Consider the following 18,937-nt stretch of genomic DNA (forward strand, 5'->3'; position numbering starts at 1 on the left):
CCTTGTTAAATATTTAACTGCTGAATATTCCAGTCATCCAAAATTGAAGACTGCCTGAATCCAAACCATTCTTTGCTTTCAAGTGTTTTATCAATTCTACATGAATGTACCAAATTTAGTTCAGGGTGACACGTTGGGGGGCGAGAGGCAATAATTTCACATGCTCCACAGCTTCTTCACTGTGGTTTTAACATTATATTTCAGTAGAGATGTACAATATTCAAAGAGGGCTGTTCAATAAACTGGATTAAATGTAAAGATTTTTTTTCTGTGCTAAGATGAAATGAAATAGTTCAATAAAAACAAAAATGTACTACCCTAATTATTTAAAGTACTTGCATTGACCTGAAAAAACAAAGACAGGATGACACTTCATACATTTCTTTTTTTATTTTTCTGATATGCATTTACACGCATATAGTAAAGCAAATTACCAAACACATGTACAAATACCTTATGCCATTCTGCACAAATTACAAATTATATCTGGCACTAGTGTTCAAATTAGGATCAAGAAACTGGAGTTTTGGTGAAGAATAAAGAGAAACAGAACCTGGTAGGAAGAACAAAACATTTTGCTTTAATGCGGGGTAGACTGCAGCATGTAGCCGTATCCATAAAACCAAACTGAGTGTTCATTCAATAACAGACCTGGGTCAAAATACCATTCAAGATGCTTTTTACCTACCTGGTAGAGGTTCACCTGAGCCAGCTCAGTGGCCTCAATAAATCTGACCACTGAGCAGTAAAGACAGGCTTAAGCAAACACTAATTTAAGTGTTGAAAAACAGAATTTAACTAAAAGTCTGTTCAGCAGCACCGATTGGCAACACAAACAGGAATCACAGGACGAATCAAAAGGGAAGGTAACCCAGAACTAACCTATGTTTCCCGATTCACCTTTTGTGCATTGCAAATCAATGTAGTAAGAAATACAGGTAACAGTGCAGGTGCCTCAGGCTGTCCTGGGGCCTCGGTTATTTGCGTAGCATTTGTGAAGCATGTACAAAACAGCAGTCTGTATGTCTGTATAATCCTGGGTGTTGTCTTCATTCATCCCAATGGTGTAAAAAAGGATGCACTATACTGTGTCTACAGCTGTCAAGTCAAAGGTATAAGATTTAACAAGAGCCTGAGTGCTGTCTTTGGTAGGCAATTGAAAAGTCTTCATTTACCATGTCTACCACAGTATGTTCTGTGTGTGAATGAGCATCCCTCCTACACAGACAGACATTCTGCAACCTAAAATGAGTCATTGTTGTTGGGAGTCTTGAAGACACAGTGGAGAGAGAGAGAAAGAGAGAGAGTGAGTGAGAGAGAGAGAGAGAGAGAGAACACAAACAGCTTTTTGAAGGCACCATGAGTTAACAAAGAAAGATATCAAAGCTCTCTCTTACTCAGTGAGGTGAGACCGTCAGCCTGAATAAGTCACCTTTGAACAGGACAAAACATTTTCTTGATACAATTTCACAGAATTGACCAACCCATTGGTTAATGTTAATATAATGACTTTCAGCATTATCTCGACAACCGTGGCCTTCCAGAGACCTTTCTTAGATCAAACAACCCTCACCCACCCACCCCCCAACATATCACCGTAGCTCTCCACAGAACTTAACCAGGCCTGGGCTTCCAAACTCATCTTAGCACTAAAAACACAAGAGTTTTAGGCAACAACAGCTACAGGTCTAACCTCAGTGGTTACTTGAAAGCTTTTCGAGCACCATCTCCAACACATATCGGTATGCATCTATCCAACGAGAATCTCAGTTGTGTTGATTTTAGTGCTAAAATGATTAAGGATGTTGAGCCCAGGCCTAACAGACATAACTACACATTAGAGGGTTCATCTCAAACAAACATCCAGGGAAAAAACAAAAGAAGTCTAATAATAAATACAGACAAGAACACAAAGGTTCCTCTGTAACTAATACATTTGGGGAAAAATAAAAAGAGGAAATTGTGAATCATATTGCCTGGTCCCTGTTTGGGTTCACTGCTAGAAAGCTGTGACATTAAGATTCCTGCATGGTGTTGCATCCACACTGTCGAGCCAAAATCAAATTGTAGCAAAACCGGCACAGTGGTTTTATTCAACCTACACAGATCAATAGGACAGCAGCCGTATGGGTAGGCTGTCTCTGTTCTAAGTGGTGAGTGAATAAACTGTCAAAAAAAATGGTCAGCAGTCGGCAGGTCGAACAGCGAGAAAACACCAGCATTCACAACCTTAACAATTCTCACATGGCTGCACTTTGGAAAGCTCTTAATATGTCCAACAAGCCCTCTGATAGTCAGTGGACACACAGATCTGTTTTACTCAAAGGTTGCTTTTAATGAAAAAAATAAATCCCCTTTACAAGGGAAGAAAAGACAATGCAGGTTAACTGTAAGCTATGATGGTTAGTTCAGTGGAAGAAAAAATGTTAAATAAAAGAGCATCTGTGCAGCACTTAAGGTATTGAGATTTCATATGTCAGTCTGTATACAGGAGTTCTTGGACTGCTGCTGGGTCTGGGCTGGGTGTTGTGGTTGGTGGTTGTTGTTGGTTTCTTTTAGCAGCTCTCTGGTGTTGCTGTGAGAGTCCAGCTCCGCGGGGCACACCAGGTTGACATTCTCCTCTGTGATGAAGCAGAGAGGGGAGAGCTCTGCACTGTGGCCCAGGGAGGAGGTGGTGGAGGTGGGGGAGTGGGGAGTGATCACAGCTCCTTGTCCCTGGGAGGAGGAGGATGAGGAGGCAGGACAGGTCTCCAGGCGGTCGTTCTCCACCTCAGGTAGGGGGCTGACGGTGGCGAAACGTGTGTGGTAGTCGCCTCCACCGGAGCCGTGGCTACAGGACGTCTTCATGCTCTCCAGATCGGAACAGCTGAACTCTGAGAAATGGCTGGAGTGGGAGTCAGCCACAGACGGCAGGCTGCCACTCAGTGACGGAGAGTCGAACTCGGAGGAGTTGGTACTGCGCTGCTCCAGCAGCTGAGCGTCCATGTCTTCTCGCGTCTCGTTGATTTTGGTGCCTCCCCCGCCTTTCTTGCGCAGCTTGCCTTTGCTCTTTTTACCCCCAGAGCTAGAAGAGGAGGAGCAGGATGCCTCTTTGGCCCACTTAGTGGAGGTTCCTTTGCCTTCTGAGGACGTGCACCCGTTGGAGGGGCAGGTCCAGCCACAGCGGCCAACATGGCTGCCATCATCTACACTGCTGCTGCCACTGTGGTGGCGTAGTTTGCCGGGTTTGGATTCAATGTCAACCTGGACCTCCATACTGTTCCCATCTCTGGAACGTGGAAGAAAGAGGGAAGCATGAGACAAAAGATACCTCAGAAAAATACTTAATGTACTGTATGTAGATGAAGTGCATGTGCAAGTGTATGGGTGACGTCTTTTAAAGACATCGTTCGGCATGATGCAAAAACATTTGGATCTGTTATTTAAAACTAGATGATTCAATAGCAAATACTAGATTCTCATAGTGAAAGAAAGATCACGAAAGCTCAATGGATATCTTTGAATCATTAAAAACTTAAATAATATAATGTTTTTAAGCAAAGTAACAGTATTTCAACAGTCATGATAATTTCTAGCAAACTTTGTTTTTACATTATGTGATCACAGGTGTGCATTACATAATATTTCACATTACTGATTTTTGGAAGTACTCCACTTTCACAGACCCATGTCTCCAACGCACAGACTTCCCTAACAGCACCATCCAGAAAAAAAGGACAAGATGCTCACCTGTCGAGGGGCATGTAGGCATTAAGAATGGATCCAGCCATTGCTTTGGTGCTAGCGTTGTCACTGATTGTACCCAGGCTGACGGTGCCGGACTCTCCACTCAGACTGCAGCGCTCCTTCTGTACATCAGCCTGCACCTCCAGTCTGACAACATGTAAGGGGGCAGATTAAGACAAGCCGTGCTGGCACCATGAAATCCAAAGCAGTGCCAACATTCTAAAACCCATGGCGAGTGTCTGTTTTAGTACCTGTTTAAGTAATTGACCATGGCACTGCCAGAGAGACTGCCAGTGATGCTGGCTCCAGCCAGAGCCATGGTGGACGCCGTCTCACTCAGGTTGTCTCTGATGGCCCCCAGACGGTCCATGTGGCTGCCGCTGGCACTCAGACTGCCTGTCATCCCTCCAACACTGCCTTCACCTATACTGGGGTTGTTCCTGGTGTCTGCCACTGATGTAGTATCTGCATAAATGATGCCATCATGAAATAATAAAAAGATAAGAAATAAAATCTCTTGCGGGAACAAAAGACAGTGCTTTGTTTGATGAATAAAATGTACAAACTCTGGAATTCTTATCTCACAGAAGAAGCACAAAAGGAAATTTTTCTTCTAAAGAAACATTGCAAAAGAACACTTGACATCCATGAACCCAGCAGCAGATTTCATCTGAACAGGGACTCAGTAGTGTATCAGTCAGCAGAAGGCAAATTCTTTTGTTTGCTGACATGGGCAAAAACACACAGGGTGACTTTTGGGTGTCAGTGTGGGTAATGGGGGGTGGAGGTGGGGGCACTGAAGCTTACCGGTGGCAGCTGTCCCACTGCCAACATTCATGTCATTCTCGTCATCAAATTCTATGCGGACTCCTTTGCCATTCCCAGCTGAGACACCACAACCTCCGCTACGGCACAGCGAGATGGGCACCACACCATAGACATAAGCCAGCATGATGGGAACTCCAATGCCTGAGTGGTGAAAGAGACAGAGAGACACCAAGGACATGTTAGACCAAGGCACTGGTCCAGACAAAATGTGCAAGCCACTGTTGCTGACGCACAGAAATCATAAAACAGTCATCTCTTTCAACTTTCCCATCTTTGTGTAACAGCTCAAGAGAAATCCAATTGGCTTTGAAAACAAACTAACATAAGATGAACTCTAAGATTAAACAAAAGAAATTCCTGAAACTCTAAGTCAAATAAATATGTGTCAAAAAAGATTTCCTGGCATGCAGAAAGCTGAAGCAGAGAGAAGGAGGAGGTTGGAGAGGGTGGAGGCCAGACTGACCGACAGTGACTGCAGCCACCACTGGAGACACGATGACAGAGAGAGTCACTCCTCCAGCAATCACCAGGTTCCTCTTGTGGTTGGAGATATCTTTGCCTTCATAACGGTTATGGATCTGACAGAGAAGAGAGAGGAGACGTGCAATGTGAGTCACAGACAGAGGAAACAGAAGAGTCACCAGCCACAATATGTCAGTTGATCAGATTTTAAGCATGTTGCCAAAGTGACATGTAAACCGGGCTGCTAGCAACAGTAAAACATTTTACAATACAATTATTAGAAAGTACTAAAGCTACTATGAAGAACTTGGGGGGAAAATAAGCCCACAAACACAGGACAAATGGTAGGTCATTGTTAAAGAAATCTTCTGTTCTCCTAAAAACTTGCACACATCTTGACTACAAGACCTGGAAGAAAAATTGGAAAAATGGAGGTTCCAACAAGTGTTAAAACAATGGAAAAGAGCTAAAAAATGACTCATTGCCCAAATCACAGTGACATCAGGCTACAACAGCAGTCACTTCTGGATAGACAACTGGTGGTTGATTTGCATTGTGGAGACAGTTTACATGATGGTCCAACCTATCTGAGGTTTCTGCTGTGCTTATTTCATGTACTGTGCTGCTTTGCTAGCATCTTTGATAAACAAAATCTACCCAAGGTGACATCTCACTGCTAGTTTTGGGTAAACTTAGGCTGTCTTTGTCTTTGGCCTGATAGTCTCCAACCTAACATTAGTGAATGAGATAATAAAAAGCAACAAGCATGCATTTTAGATGAATGAGATGAAATAAAACCCATCAAAAAAGAAAATTAAATTGTAGGTAAGCTAGAACTTGAGTCCAGGGATTTCTATGTGATTAGTTCTACAGGACTGCATGAAAAATGGAAAAATGTGACTGTATTGATCAACATGTTTTTTGTTATCATTTCCACGTAATGCAGGAAAAAGTATCACTTTTTATTGAGAGGAATGTAACGTGACATAAAACATGAGAGCCTCCCCATTTCTCTCGGTTGCCTAAACAAGCCTGTGGACGATTTGTTGAAGCTGTTTAATGCTGTTGTACTGTGGATGTCTTTGGATGTCTTTAATCTGACTCAGGTCAGATTTTCCATGACAATCCAAAGGATGTGACTTTATGCACATTCTTGAGTGCCTCAACTCAGTGCCTCCCTCAACTCCACTAACAGAGAGTAACAGTATCTGTGAGTTTCACCAGCTTTCAGCACAATACAAAAAAAACCACAGAGCCCCTTAAAGTAAAAAATATTTTTACTCTTAATTAGGTTGGCAGAGTTCTTTGCTGTAACAAAAGCATGTTCGCTCCTACTACATCCCCACAGCTCTCCTGCTTTTATAAGTCCGTTAACAGTGACAGAGTGCTCACAATATGACTGTGACCATGCTGCAACTAAATGGCCATGGCCTTGGTGTAGTGAGTCACCAGGACTGAATGGCTACATTCATATGTGGAATGCAGGTGATTCATGCTCAGATGTTTCACATGTGTCATGTGATCACTTGTGAATGTGGTCTGGTTTAGAAGGGGGAAGAAAAGCTTGTTGGCTCTGGCTTCTTCTTGGCAGCCATGAGAGGGGAATTCTGAATACTTTCATTTCAGTGTAATGTCAAATGCTTATTAGACAGACTGGGACTGATGAAAGATACTGAACAAGACAAGTGTAGACCACAAGCCCACAGGGCAGGTTATTGACAATTAATGACCTCAGCTGGCTTAAAATAACTAAAGAGCCTGAGAAAAATACACAAGAGTATGTGCTTTTATGATATAACTAGTTAGTTACTGATTGATACAAGGCTTGGTTCCAGTCATGAGGCATATTTACTTCAACAACTGATAACTACATTTATGTAACACTGACTATGTTTACAACTGAAAAGATAGTGCTTTAAAGCTATGCGTTGTGGGAAAGCAGAGCAATTAATCAAACCATTAAATGTGACACTGAGAATTAAACCCTGTGCGTTCATAATAATCCATACAGCTCAATCGAGCGAAGTGTTTGAAAAGTAAATCTCAACAGTGACAGATCCAAATGTGTCTTTGTGAAACTTGTTCCAAACTACATGTATGTGAATGTTCCAGAGCCTCACCTTCCTTCCCACATACACAGGGATGCCAATAATCATGGCAGGGATAGCAATGCCGGCGATGAGTGCTATGCCAACAGGGGCACCCACAAGCGTTCCCAGTTGCCAAAGAATCTTCTTCTTCCTGCTCCATGGCTTCTTTCCCCAGAAAGTACAGCCTGATGGACTGAGAAAGAGGTAAAGGGAAAAGAATACTATATATTTAATATACATTTATATTTTCACATGTTTTATCCATACAGTCAATACTGTAAAATGTTTTCAGCTGTTTCATTCCTTGTCACACAACTGAGGGAAAAAGTTACTCCCTGTGGGGACAAATGTCTTTACTGTCCAAAAATATTTTATTTGAATTTAGGGCAGAAGTTTTAAGAGGTAGAACAGCCAAACTTGATTGAGAGGTCCCTAATCTCACCCACAACACAGCTTATATCAACCAACAACAGCAACATTTCAACAAGGTCTGGGCAATATAGCCCTTAAATAATATCTTGATGTTTTTAGGCTATATCTTGATATTGAATATATATCTTGATATTTTAAAATCTCCTAAAAAGCATTTCATAGATGCTAGGACTGGACAACAAAATCAAATACGAGATACTTACTTAAAGATGGTAAAAAGCGGAATATCTACATAGCAACATTACTGTAGGGATGACTATTGGTACTTTCACACAATATTAAACACAAGGAGATTTTTGATAAATAATCACCAGTAATCTGGATATAATGACTAAGTAGGTAAAGACAAGTATTAAAACGGTCTGGTAAGTCCAGAAATATAACATCACTTTACTGTAATACAGCCTTTAAATCCAGGAAAAGACAACATTTATGCCATATCACAATATAACAACATCCAAAATCTGCGAGGATATATATCTCATATTACAATATCGATATGATAGTGATATATTGCCCAGTCCAACAGTGAACAACAACAGTTTTTATTGCTGATGGCATTGTTTGAATCATTGTGATGAGAACTTTCAAATAGTGATTTGTTTCTACAATTATTGGAGATTGTCTTAATTTTAAGACTTAATACTTACCTCAGGTAGTGCAGGTCTGAGATCTCCTTCATGCAGAGCCAGCAGAACTCACAGCCGCAGACAGCGCAGGTCATGTGGTTACAACTGCCGTCATTCATCTTGATGATGTAAGCAGCACAGCGGGGACATGGCTTGATGTCATCAGCTGAGAGTCAAAAAAGCATTTACACAAAAAACATTTACACAATGCATCATCTCTATACTTGTGGTAATGCCCTGCATGTAATCTATGCTCATGATGTGGGAGTGATTTGATAAACATGCATGAGATGAGAACTAGGGATGTAACAATGAACTGAATTTCACAAAATGCTACGATGCCGTTGGGATATTAACGGGGACTGTAACGATATCTACCACCCTATCACGTGGCTATTTTTCTCGTAAAGCTCATGGATCTAACAAGGGAAATCGGTATGAGTGCATTTTACTATCATTGTCATTGTATTGCTCTGTGTGAACAGCAGAGGATGCTGGTCAAGAAGACAGACTCTCAACATTATGGGTCAAACCTGACTTGTCATAAGACCCACCAGATTCCGCCTCTAATTGGTGCCCTGGTAGTCCCACTGTACAACCAGAGGGAGGGAAGGATTGGTACTGCTACGCCCTGCTGTGTTGTTTTGCAAACAGTCATTCATCACTAGATAATTACGATGAAGCTAGAAGATAATTCATGGTTACTTTTTGCACATGCTTAGAAGGAAAGCAGTACCTCAAGTAAAAAATAAAAACAAACTGTATATGAATAATAAATGCTGTACACATCAAATTTATTATTAAAAGGACATTGTGTACGTCCTCTTTTTCTTTGTGTTTTTTTCCCTAATATTATGAATATCGTATTGTGGACTATTAATCGTGATGATATCGTACCGTGAGTATTTGATATCGTTACGTCCCTAATAAATACAGAATAAGAAAAGAGCAGAAAGAATTATTGAAATGATGCAGGTGTGTGCAGACCTGCAGCTCCGCTCTCTTGGCTGTAGCTGAGGGAGGACGAGCGGACCGTCCTCAGGCGGAGGCTCTGGGCTCTCTGCTGACGTGCTGCATCACAGGTCTGGTTGGGATGCCACAGCTGCTTACAGTGGTAACAGAACTCTGTACCGCAGCCCTCCCTGCCGCAAGTGATCTTAGGACAGCTGGCACACCCAAAGGCAATCACTGCATACCTGGTAGAAGACACACATAACATAGATCAGGCAAAAGTTAAGATTTAATATGTTGTAGTGATATCACAGATTCGTAAATATACCAAAGTCACAGGAAAAACAGAGGGATTGGTGTTTGCAGGTACACATGAAAATAGCAGTAAATGATAATGCACATGTAAGTAAAGTAATGCATCTAGAACTGTGTTTATTTAAACATTTCTACTAATGCAAATGTTTGTTTGCATTTAGAACAGCTGAATCCATCCTCTTGTACTACTATTAGTGAACTTCTAAAATGGCAAACTGTCTAACAACTTTGTCCCACTCCATCAAGAAGCTGCAGAGTACTCCTGACATGGTTAATGATGCTTTGTCCATCCTCAATCACCGTGGTAACATTTTTAATAAAGGTCTACCACTTAAGCAACACATTCTTCCAAAAAAGAAATCATTCTTTCACCATTCACTGTGGATGCTGCCTTCCCCAACTAACCACACAAGAAACAAAATCTTTAAACACAAGTGGAGAAAAGAGCAGCAGTATTATTTTGCACATCACCATATGTTTGATGTGAGACTGTTGTCCAGACCATCAGCTAGTAAACAACATGATGTGTGTGTGATGTTGATCTGGATAGGGAACAGTCTGGAGCAGAGTCTACAGCTGTTGTCAGTCTACCTCGTTCACCCAGTAACTGCGTCTTCTGCAGTTGCATGTGTGTATGTGAAATAATACAGCACAGAAAATTCAAACATCTCTGACAGAGTGTCAGCTAAGGTGTAGTGATGCGTGGTGCTTTTAGTCAACAGACAGAAGACAAAAGCTGCAGCTGCATTGCCTTGCTGACAAAAAGGCAATGATCAAAAACAAGAAAAGTTCCGTTTAAAGATGACTGGCAAGCAATTTCTTGAGGGAAATCCTGGAGCGTGTGATATAGTTGTGCCTGACTGTAGCAGAAGCCTCCCAGCCCCTCTGTGACTGACCCCAAGATTAAGTTTCAATCACAGAGCAATGGAGAGCCTGGGAGACTTCCTCCACTGTTGATCAGTTTACTCTACTGAGAACTTTGTCTAGAATGCAGACAGACAGTGAGGAATTGCAGAGACATGTCAGTCTCATTTAAAATCAGTCTTGGTAAACCACCAGCACTAAACACTACACAGACTGGGGACTGGAGAGAAAGACGAGGGAAAGATAAAAACCGGGGCTTTAGTGCTGCGGTGTGGGTGTTTATTGTAACACCAGAGCCGTTTAGACCAGACGAGTTTCTGTATGACCACTTCCTCTGAAAAACTTTTATACTTTTAAAAAAACCCCAAAACACCAATAATGGTAACTAACACTTATGTCCTCATGCACTTCCTACCAGAGAATATGGAACAGAAAGACTAAGTACGCAAACATATTATATCCGACTTTAGCAGTGATAATACAGCGATAAGTTAATACACAACCAATGATAACATTTTATAATGTCAGATTAATATAGCTGCTGTGGGGCGTTTTGTCAGTTTGTCAATAAATGCTGAAAATATGAAGGTTTTAGCCTGGCTGGCTGGATGGATGGGGAGAGCTATAATCCCTGTACAAGGTTCACCTGATTATGTGGAACAAATTACAGCAGGCTGGAGCTATTGTTTCCAGGAGGTCATTGGTTTAAATGTGCCTTCTCTGTAGTTCCCAAACACTGCACATGGCAAACTGAGTAATAAACTGAGTGATGTTTTGGCCAAAGCCTTGGAGCTGCAGGAAAGAGGAACAAGCAAGAGGAAAGAACAGAGCTGGAGAGAAATGGAAAAACTAAGATGCAAGGACGCTGAAGTTTGCTGTGAAAAGGTGCAAAGACGTCTCTCAGCAAAAGAGATACACTTTTGCTAAAGGAAGGTTTCTTCTAAAGACAGTTACAAAGAGCTAAACTCAAAAAACTGGTGCCAATTTAAGCCTGATTTAGGCTTCTGTGTAGAATCTAGGGCTGATAATTTTTTTGGATTAATCTAACTATTATTCTTTTATTACTCGATTAATATAATAACGAATTTGCCCAAAATAACATTTTAAAACTTGTAATTTATATTTCAATATTTTATTATCATCTTCAATGATCACAAACATATATGACAAAGTATGCACTGCAGAGCATTATTCCCCAACAAAAAATAGCCCAGTTTTAATTGATAATCTGTGTAATCCTAATATATATTACGTTGCGGTGGGGACAAACAGTAAACAGGACTTAATTTTGGACAAACGCAGCCCGACCTCACGTTGTAGTGACCAATCACATAAGCTGGCGATCAGGAGGGCATGCTATTTAGCATGGATAAATACGACAGAGGGCAGTACAGCAATGATCTGCCTCAACCTGTTGTTTATTGTTATTTTTAATCCGTCGATGAGGACAAACAATCACTAGTAGGACCAGCATGGTAGTAGCATAACAACAAAGCAGTTTCGTCTTTCGGCAAAATGATCAGCGGGGGTTCACAACACGTCACACACACGGACCATGGAGTGTTTCGGGTCTGCATAGAGCCTATGTGCAACCATTAATCAGTCTTAAGACTGGCTGAACTCTGTGCAGTGTTACAGCTATCAGCCAGCTGACCACAGACATGCATTTATTCTGTGTCTGTGTGTGAGGAAATGGCTGTTCAGTGATCTGTTTACAAACTGAGAATATGTCTGATAAGTTGCTACTAGAAAAAAATAGACCGCACTCCGTCTCACTGACTGCTGCCACCATCATTTAAAAACGCACTCAACTGACAGTATGGCCACAAAAAGGGTGAACTTGTGGCAACTAAGTCTGGGTGATATGGCCTTAAAATGATCATTTTCATCTAACCACTTTATTCGTAGCCCCAATGATACCTTGTGCGGATTATAGTCGTCGCTTTCACTGCGTCCTGTCACTTAACCAGAACTGGCATTTTCCATGGTAACAGGACACTTATCCTCTTTCTTAGAGCAATTGGTACAGCATATCATTAAAGATCTTGTTTGGCGACTTAATCCAGTGAATAGTACTAACCCATGGATAGGGCAGCAAAATCAAATGTCATATTTTTTTACCATAAATTTCGACATCAATATTGTATTGCAATATTGATATTGACAGAATATTAACACAATGAGATTTAGGATAAATGATCATCACTAATGTAAATATAATGACTAATTGAGTAAAGGAAAGTATTAGAATAAGTGGAACAGTGGTAAGTTTTGGAAATTACATCACTTTATTGTAATGCAACATTTAAAACCAGGAAAAGACAACACTTATAGCCATATTACAACATAACAATATCCAAAATCTAAAGCCATATATGTGTCTCATATCTCGATAATGATATTATATAAATATTGTGCAGCTCCTGTGGCAATAGTGATGGCCAGTAAAACAAAAAGATATCCATATCTATATATGAATACATCTTGGCTGTATTGTATTTTTTTCAAAACTCAGTCAAAACTATTGGGATGCTTGATTATGCCAATACCGTCTTGTCCAGAAGGATGGATTTGCTGCGTTCTAGCTCCAGGCAGAGCAGGAGAGCTTATCCAAGGCATACATAGAACACTGCTTTCATCCTTTTTCAAAGCACAATAAAACACGTCATTCCTCCTATGCTCCCCCCCAACCTACAATATATTTGTTACTATTCTGGTCAAGGTTACAAAACAGGACATCCCACAAAACATAACAAAACATCCAGCTGGCAAAGTATTCAAGGTTACTATAGCGTCAGAATGAGGTACAAAGAGTACTTTAAGACAGTATGATGGGATGGGGGGGCTTTATAGCCACCTGACTTCTAACAATTCCTGGAAGAAAAGGAAATGGCTGCGAGAGACAAGCACAAGCAACCAGAGTTTAAAACATGATGCTAACTGGTTCATTGAGGCAGTCTGCTGACTGTTTCCCCCCAATGCGCAATGTGTCCTATGCCTGGTACATCTTTATCCCTGGTTCAGAGTTATCAGAGCTAAGCCATAACATTATAACCACCCACTTAATATTGTGTAGGTTCCCTTTGTGCAGTCAAAACAGCTCTGACGTGTCAAGGCATGAACATAAGACCTCTGGGGGTATCCTGTTGGGTCTGGCACCAGGACTTTTGTAGTGAATCCTTTGGGTTCTAAATGTTGGGGGGTGTGGCCTCCACAGATCAGACTTGTTCTGGCACGTACCAGCGATGCTCGATCGACTTGGAGTTTGGGTAGTTTGGAGGCCCGGTAACCTTGGGCTCTTTGTTGTGTTGTCTTCTAGCTGTTCCTGAGCAGGTTTTGTGGTGTGGCAGGGAGCACTGCTCTGCTGGGAAGGCCACTGCCATTGGGGAGTACCGTTACCATGAGGAGTGTACGTGGTCCACCACTGTGTTTTGATGGGTGGTGTATGTCAATTTAACCTGGGGTTAACCAGGACCCCGGGTTAAATTGCATTGTGAAGAGATCAATGCTATTCAAATCACTTGTTGGGGGTTGTAATGTTGTGGCTGATCGGTGTATACTTATATGCTAATGACAAGTCCAAAATGTTCTAATGGTTTCAAAAACATAAGGAGTGTTAAGATTCACCAATATGAAGCGGAAATCGCTTTTTAACATTAGAGATAGGAGTACATCGATGTGCGGGCCCTGCATCAATATAATTTTACTACGAATCGGTCAATGGCCTGATTTTCACAATCATAATCAGTTGACTGAGGCTTAGCTTGGCGCTAATTCTGCACAGCGTTGTCAAATCTCGTTTAAGGTTAAAGTTCAGAGCAAGACTCTCACGTTATTTTACCAGAGTTACTTTAGTACACCGCCTCTGTAGCTATTGGATCCATGCTTGCAAGGGATAACAAACAACATGTCCGACAACCACCGGTAACACGATGGTAACACTCACCTAGAGAGACAATATGATGCAGGCAACGACAACTAATTATGTGGATGGGAGTACGGCTTGCGCAAGCAAGAAAATGCAAGACAAAGACAGGGATATCAGATAGTTTCTCCTGCTACAACTCTGCGAGGTCTACGGTAATCATTTCATATTTCTCCCCCCTAACTGCAAAAGTGAGGCACCTGGGCCTGGCTGTGTGAGACCGTTTATATTAACAATGTTAAAATGTTTGTTCATGCAGCAAGTCTTTTTTTTGTCTGTGTCTACTGCAAAAGTCAATCACAATCATGATGATAGCCAGTGAATAGAAGACAATACTAATGTGGACTTCAGTTACAGTGCAATCAATCATTATTCATATTATTGCTTCTTTCGTCAGTGTGGTTTCAAAATGACATTAGTCTTCCATTTTTTGCCCCACATAAAAAGAAATAAAGACAGGCCAGCTGGTGCAGAGAAGAATGGTGGACAAGCAAGGACAGATGTACTATGGGCGGTCCTGTGCATGCATTATGTGTTGTTATTACACTATAACAGATCAAACATGTACATTACGTATATACAGTATCAACACTTCATGTTGTAAGAGGTGTTTAACCAATCAGAAATGTAACTTAAGTAACTCTATAGCAACAAGAACAAGCGCTGCAGTCATATTGTAATTATCAATTGAAACAAGCACTGGCAACAGTATATTTGTAAGGAGGTACTTTCTTATTTCTTCAATAGAACATGCTTTAGATGACGATTCTGGATTTGTAATTATCTTATGATCTGGAGAAAAAGAAATGGGCTGAATTTAGCTATATTAGCTTTTTCTTACTCAAACTACTGAGTCATTCTTCACCTGTTATTCTTCACCTTATATTGTCCCTGTCAGACAGAGTTTCTTGGGGAAACATGAACCCCAATCCACCTCACACACCACGTTCAGCTTCCTTAACAGGTAAACCTGAGACACCCTGAACATGCAGGCACACATCTGCTGGAAAACACATTCTAGAAAAAACTAATGTAATGTGTAATTTATATGTAATATTCATGGCTTATATGACAGGATCAGTGTGAGCTTCATCAGAGTGTATCAAAGTGATGTTGCTAGGTGCGCATCCTGTGTCAAGTCTGAAAGGAGCAGTGAACTTACTATCCATGCATCCAGGGGATGCACCATATTTTGTCGCTGATAATGCTACATTGTGAGCAACAAATCCATATTGAAATAATTATAAAAGGAAACTCCCTATCAAGGCAGAACAAAAATCCACTGGTCACCATTTCCAACCATCTGCGCACTGTGTGCATAGTGTGAATGATCAGCCCTTTTCAGACAGAGATTCTGCAATAGCGCCGCAACAAAGACTTGCCTCTACACTGCCTTTGTTTGTTTACTCTGAACCAGAACCAAAGAGACCTGACAGTACACGTCACAACCTTGAGATCTGTGGTGGGTTTCTTCCATGTGTAAAAATGTCTGAGCAAACTGTTTATAATCATACAGATGCTGTTATAATGTGTTCTGATTGAGATCCTGACCCTCCATACATCATGGAAAGGAACAAAGATATGTTTTTTGCTCTAAATTACATCACATAATTGCCATCAGTAAATAGTGAACCCTGTCTGGCTCTCACCCCAGGAGAGGGATGCTGTTCTCTGGGGGTGAAGTTTACTGAAGACTCAGTAGGTGAGGGCGGTAGGTGAGGACTTTTCCTCATTAAATCACCACCAGTAAACAACAGGAGCTGCTGTTTTTCAGGCAGAAACGTGACAATGTCAATAAGACAGACAGCATTTTTTCCTCATTTAAGTGGCCAAAGACACTACCTGCTACCACATAACTGTTGTTTGGTCTTGTAATGTTTGTTTAGTGGGTTGAAGTGTGGGACATTTCTCTTTTGTTTTGAGCATTATCCGGTGAAGGATCCGTTTAGTTGTCAGACTGAACACCATCAGAACATCACAACCCTGTCCCGCGCTGCTGGCTTACCCTTATAGAGATGTCGTCTCACCTCTGTTGCGGCTCTGTTACAACCTCCACTGGCAGATCAGAGGTGGAACAAAACTGTGCCCCCATTATGCCTTTGTAACTTTCATACAGACAAGAAGGCAAATTAACAGCATGATATCCCCACCAGTGTGGCAGCTTGAATGGGGACATGATACTCTGCTGCAACAAAGACCAATCCTTTACACTACAATTTGTCAAAAATCAAAAGAAATGTATTGGGGACCAACTAAATTTCCCTAGGAGCCGCTCAAATGACCATCTGTGGGTCCTGAGGACTCACTATATCGAAAACCTAGCAACACCACTGGTATATAAGTGCACTTCTTACCCACAGTCTGGTGCAGGGCACCAGCGACAGTCAGGGTCAGCCACGAGCCACCTCCTCAGCATGAACTCCTCGTATTTGTCCATGAGTGCCCGGTCACCAAGGATCATGCGGATGTCGTGCGGGTTAAAGCGCTCCGAGCACTCAGGGCAGCTGATGTTGACTCGTGACTCTGAGATCTCAATGCGCAGGTACTGACGTAGGCAATCGATGCAGGAGCGGTGGTGACAGGTCATGATGTCAGGAAAGCTCTCCCTAGAGTGGCGCAGAAGGCACAGCGGGCACTCCAGCAGCTCAGCCCCCACCCCGCCCCCCACCTTGGAGGAGGAGGAGGAGGAGGTGGTAGAGGAGGATGGCCCTGAGGCAGATGAGGTGGAGGCGGCAGCAGCAGCAGTAGCAGAGGCAGCTCCGGTCCCAGCCACAGAGAAGAAGGCAGAGTTCTTGTCATTACACATTTCAGAGTGGATGCTCTCGATGCTGGCGATGCCATCCACCCCTCCAAGCCCTCCGGGTCCAGGGTGCTGGAGCTCTCGGGACCTTTGGCGCCCTGATTTGGGCTCCCTACCTCGCCGTCTGAACAGAGAGGCGAGGGAGAGGCGCCTCTTTTTTGGGGCCTTCTTCACAGAGGGCAGAGAGATGGAGGATGCAGTGGACTGCAGGTCCCGATCAGAGCCCATCACCCCACCGCTACCACCACCCAACTGCCGGTGCTTCTGCAAGCTCATCTCTCCGGAGGGAGGGGAGGGGTGCGCCAGCGGGGAGCCAGGGCTGGGGAGCCTGTCCCTCACATGTGCAGGGAGGTCTGGGAGGGGGATCGGGCTGGGAGAAGGGGTAAGGTGGTGGATGGGGGAGGGGGAGGGAGGTCCAGGGTGGGGGGACAGGGCTCCGGAGGGCCCGTCTGCGTTTAAGACATGATGGCTTCTCCTGATCAACCTCGTGGTCACATCTAATAGCCGGATTTTGGCGAAGGGGTGGGGGTCACCTTGCTGCGAAACTGATGCAACAGAACCTGGAGAGAGAGCAGGAAGGAAACAGTGGGGAGGGGCAAGAGAAGGAAAAAAAGGGGGGGAAGGGAAAAGAGAAGAAAGAATATATTTTATATATGTAAATATTTCATTTCAATAGCCACCTGGTCACACTGAGAACTCAATGAAACAGAAATGCAAAAGCATTTTTCATTCAGACACACAGCCATAAAAGCTTATAGCAACACCTCAAAGCATAAAACTCACGAACAAAATCAACAACTTTTTCTCCTTCCCTAAATATACTGAGAGGAGGAGGAAGGGAGAGGAAAGGAGGGTTTCATAATTTTCTTAGCTGTAGGCAGCCAGTGTACACCATTCTGTCAGGAACATTGTGTGTGTGTGTTTTAGCTGATTTAATAATAGTGTATTGCTACTGTTGAAGAGATGCATTTGCATTTCCAAAACCCCCTCAGATATGACAATAACACTGAATTATGTTAATTAAGTTTAAAAACAGACAATTTACCATGTTTACAGTCATGTTAAACACATTGTGTTTCTCATATAACATTTGTAAAGCTGAGTTTTTAAATACATTTGAAACCATCATTGTTTACTGTCTTTTCAAGTCACCGCCTCAAACGTGAAAATAATCTTTTGTTGCAGCCCTAGATAAAGCTGTAACAGGTTAACAAGATCTACAGGAAATATAATGGCACATTAATGTCAATGCACTGCTAATTTCATGCTATTAATTCCCTGAGCAAGGCCTTCCAATACTTAGCTTTATCAATAAACACTGCAGTATGCCTATGTATTCGCTGGTTCTGTTTTTTGCTCAGTCACAGTTGGCAGAGTGCAAGTTTGCATAGCTGATCAGTACATCAGTCACAGAGCTGAGAGGAGAGGACAGAAGGTTGACAACCTTGGACAGTATTGACGCACAGACAGCGCTCTAATGTGCCTGTAAGATCAACAGTGACAAGGCCTGATCCCACACCGTCCTGTGCTGATAACGGCAAACAGGAGGATGTGTGAGATAATGCATGACGGAGTGGCACAAGGCTTTGTTTTGGTACACCGGTTTCTGCAGCAGCAATTCAGCTGACGACTACTGTAAAACACAGTTGCAAAGGCAGTTGCACAACTGGATTATATTAAGGTATTTAAAGTCTTCTGTGTCTATGTTGTCTAGGAACCTGCCTTGGGACTACGGCTGAAATTTAGCAGTTATGCTAAGTCCGGCGCATTTACACTGATGCTTAATGCATCACTGTTGATGAATGTGCATTGTCCCAACTCAATAAATAAATAAATGAAATGAAATGAAGGTAAATAGCAATGAAGAGCATGCGTCACCTTTAAAACCAGTCTAAAGTTTTTATTACATGACTTT

At 42.2% G+C, this 18,937-nt stretch overlaps 1 protein-coding gene across 1 annotated transcript; it reads right to left on the bottom strand.

Moving 5' to 3' along the window:
• Window positions 1-375: 375 nt before the first annotated feature.
• On the bottom strand, window positions 376-17,569 carry rnf19a (ring finger protein 19A, RBR E3 ubiquitin protein ligase). Its single transcript, XM_084357854.1, has 9 exons — window positions 16,577-17,569; window positions 9,155-9,363; window positions 8,189-8,333; window positions 7,137-7,299; window positions 5,018-5,132; window positions 4,534-4,695; window positions 3,978-4,191; window positions 3,730-3,873; window positions 376-3,268 (listed from the first exon to the last, which is right to left on the bottom strand). The coding sequence occupies exons 1-9, from the start codon at window positions 17,296-17,298 to the stop codon at window positions 2,470-2,472; spliced, it is 2,673 nt and encodes an 890-aa protein (XP_084213980.1). The 5' UTR covers window positions 17,299-17,569; the 3' UTR covers window positions 376-2,469.
• Between the last annotated feature and the right edge of the window lie 1,368 nt (window positions 17,570-18,937).

Source organism: Pagrus pagrus (assembly GCF_965226575.1).
Source record: "Pagrus pagrus genome assembly, chromosome: 7".
Lineage (NCBI taxonomy): Eukaryota > Metazoa > Chordata > Actinopteri > Spariformes > Sparidae > Pagrus > Pagrus pagrus.

Coding starts and splice junctions, on each gene's coding strand:
- rnf19a (XM_084357854.1), bottom strand. CDS start 17,298: ATGAGCTTGCAGAAGCACCGGCAGTTGGGTGGTGGTAGCGGTGGGGTG. Junction 4,192..4,533: donor CAGTGGGACAGCTGCCACCG/GTAAGCTTCAGT, acceptor TCATTTATGCAG/ATACTACATCAGTGGCAGAC. Junction 3,269..3,729: donor GCCTACATGCCCCTCGACAG/GTGAGCATCTTG, acceptor TCCACGTTCCAG/AGATGGGAACAGTATGGAGG.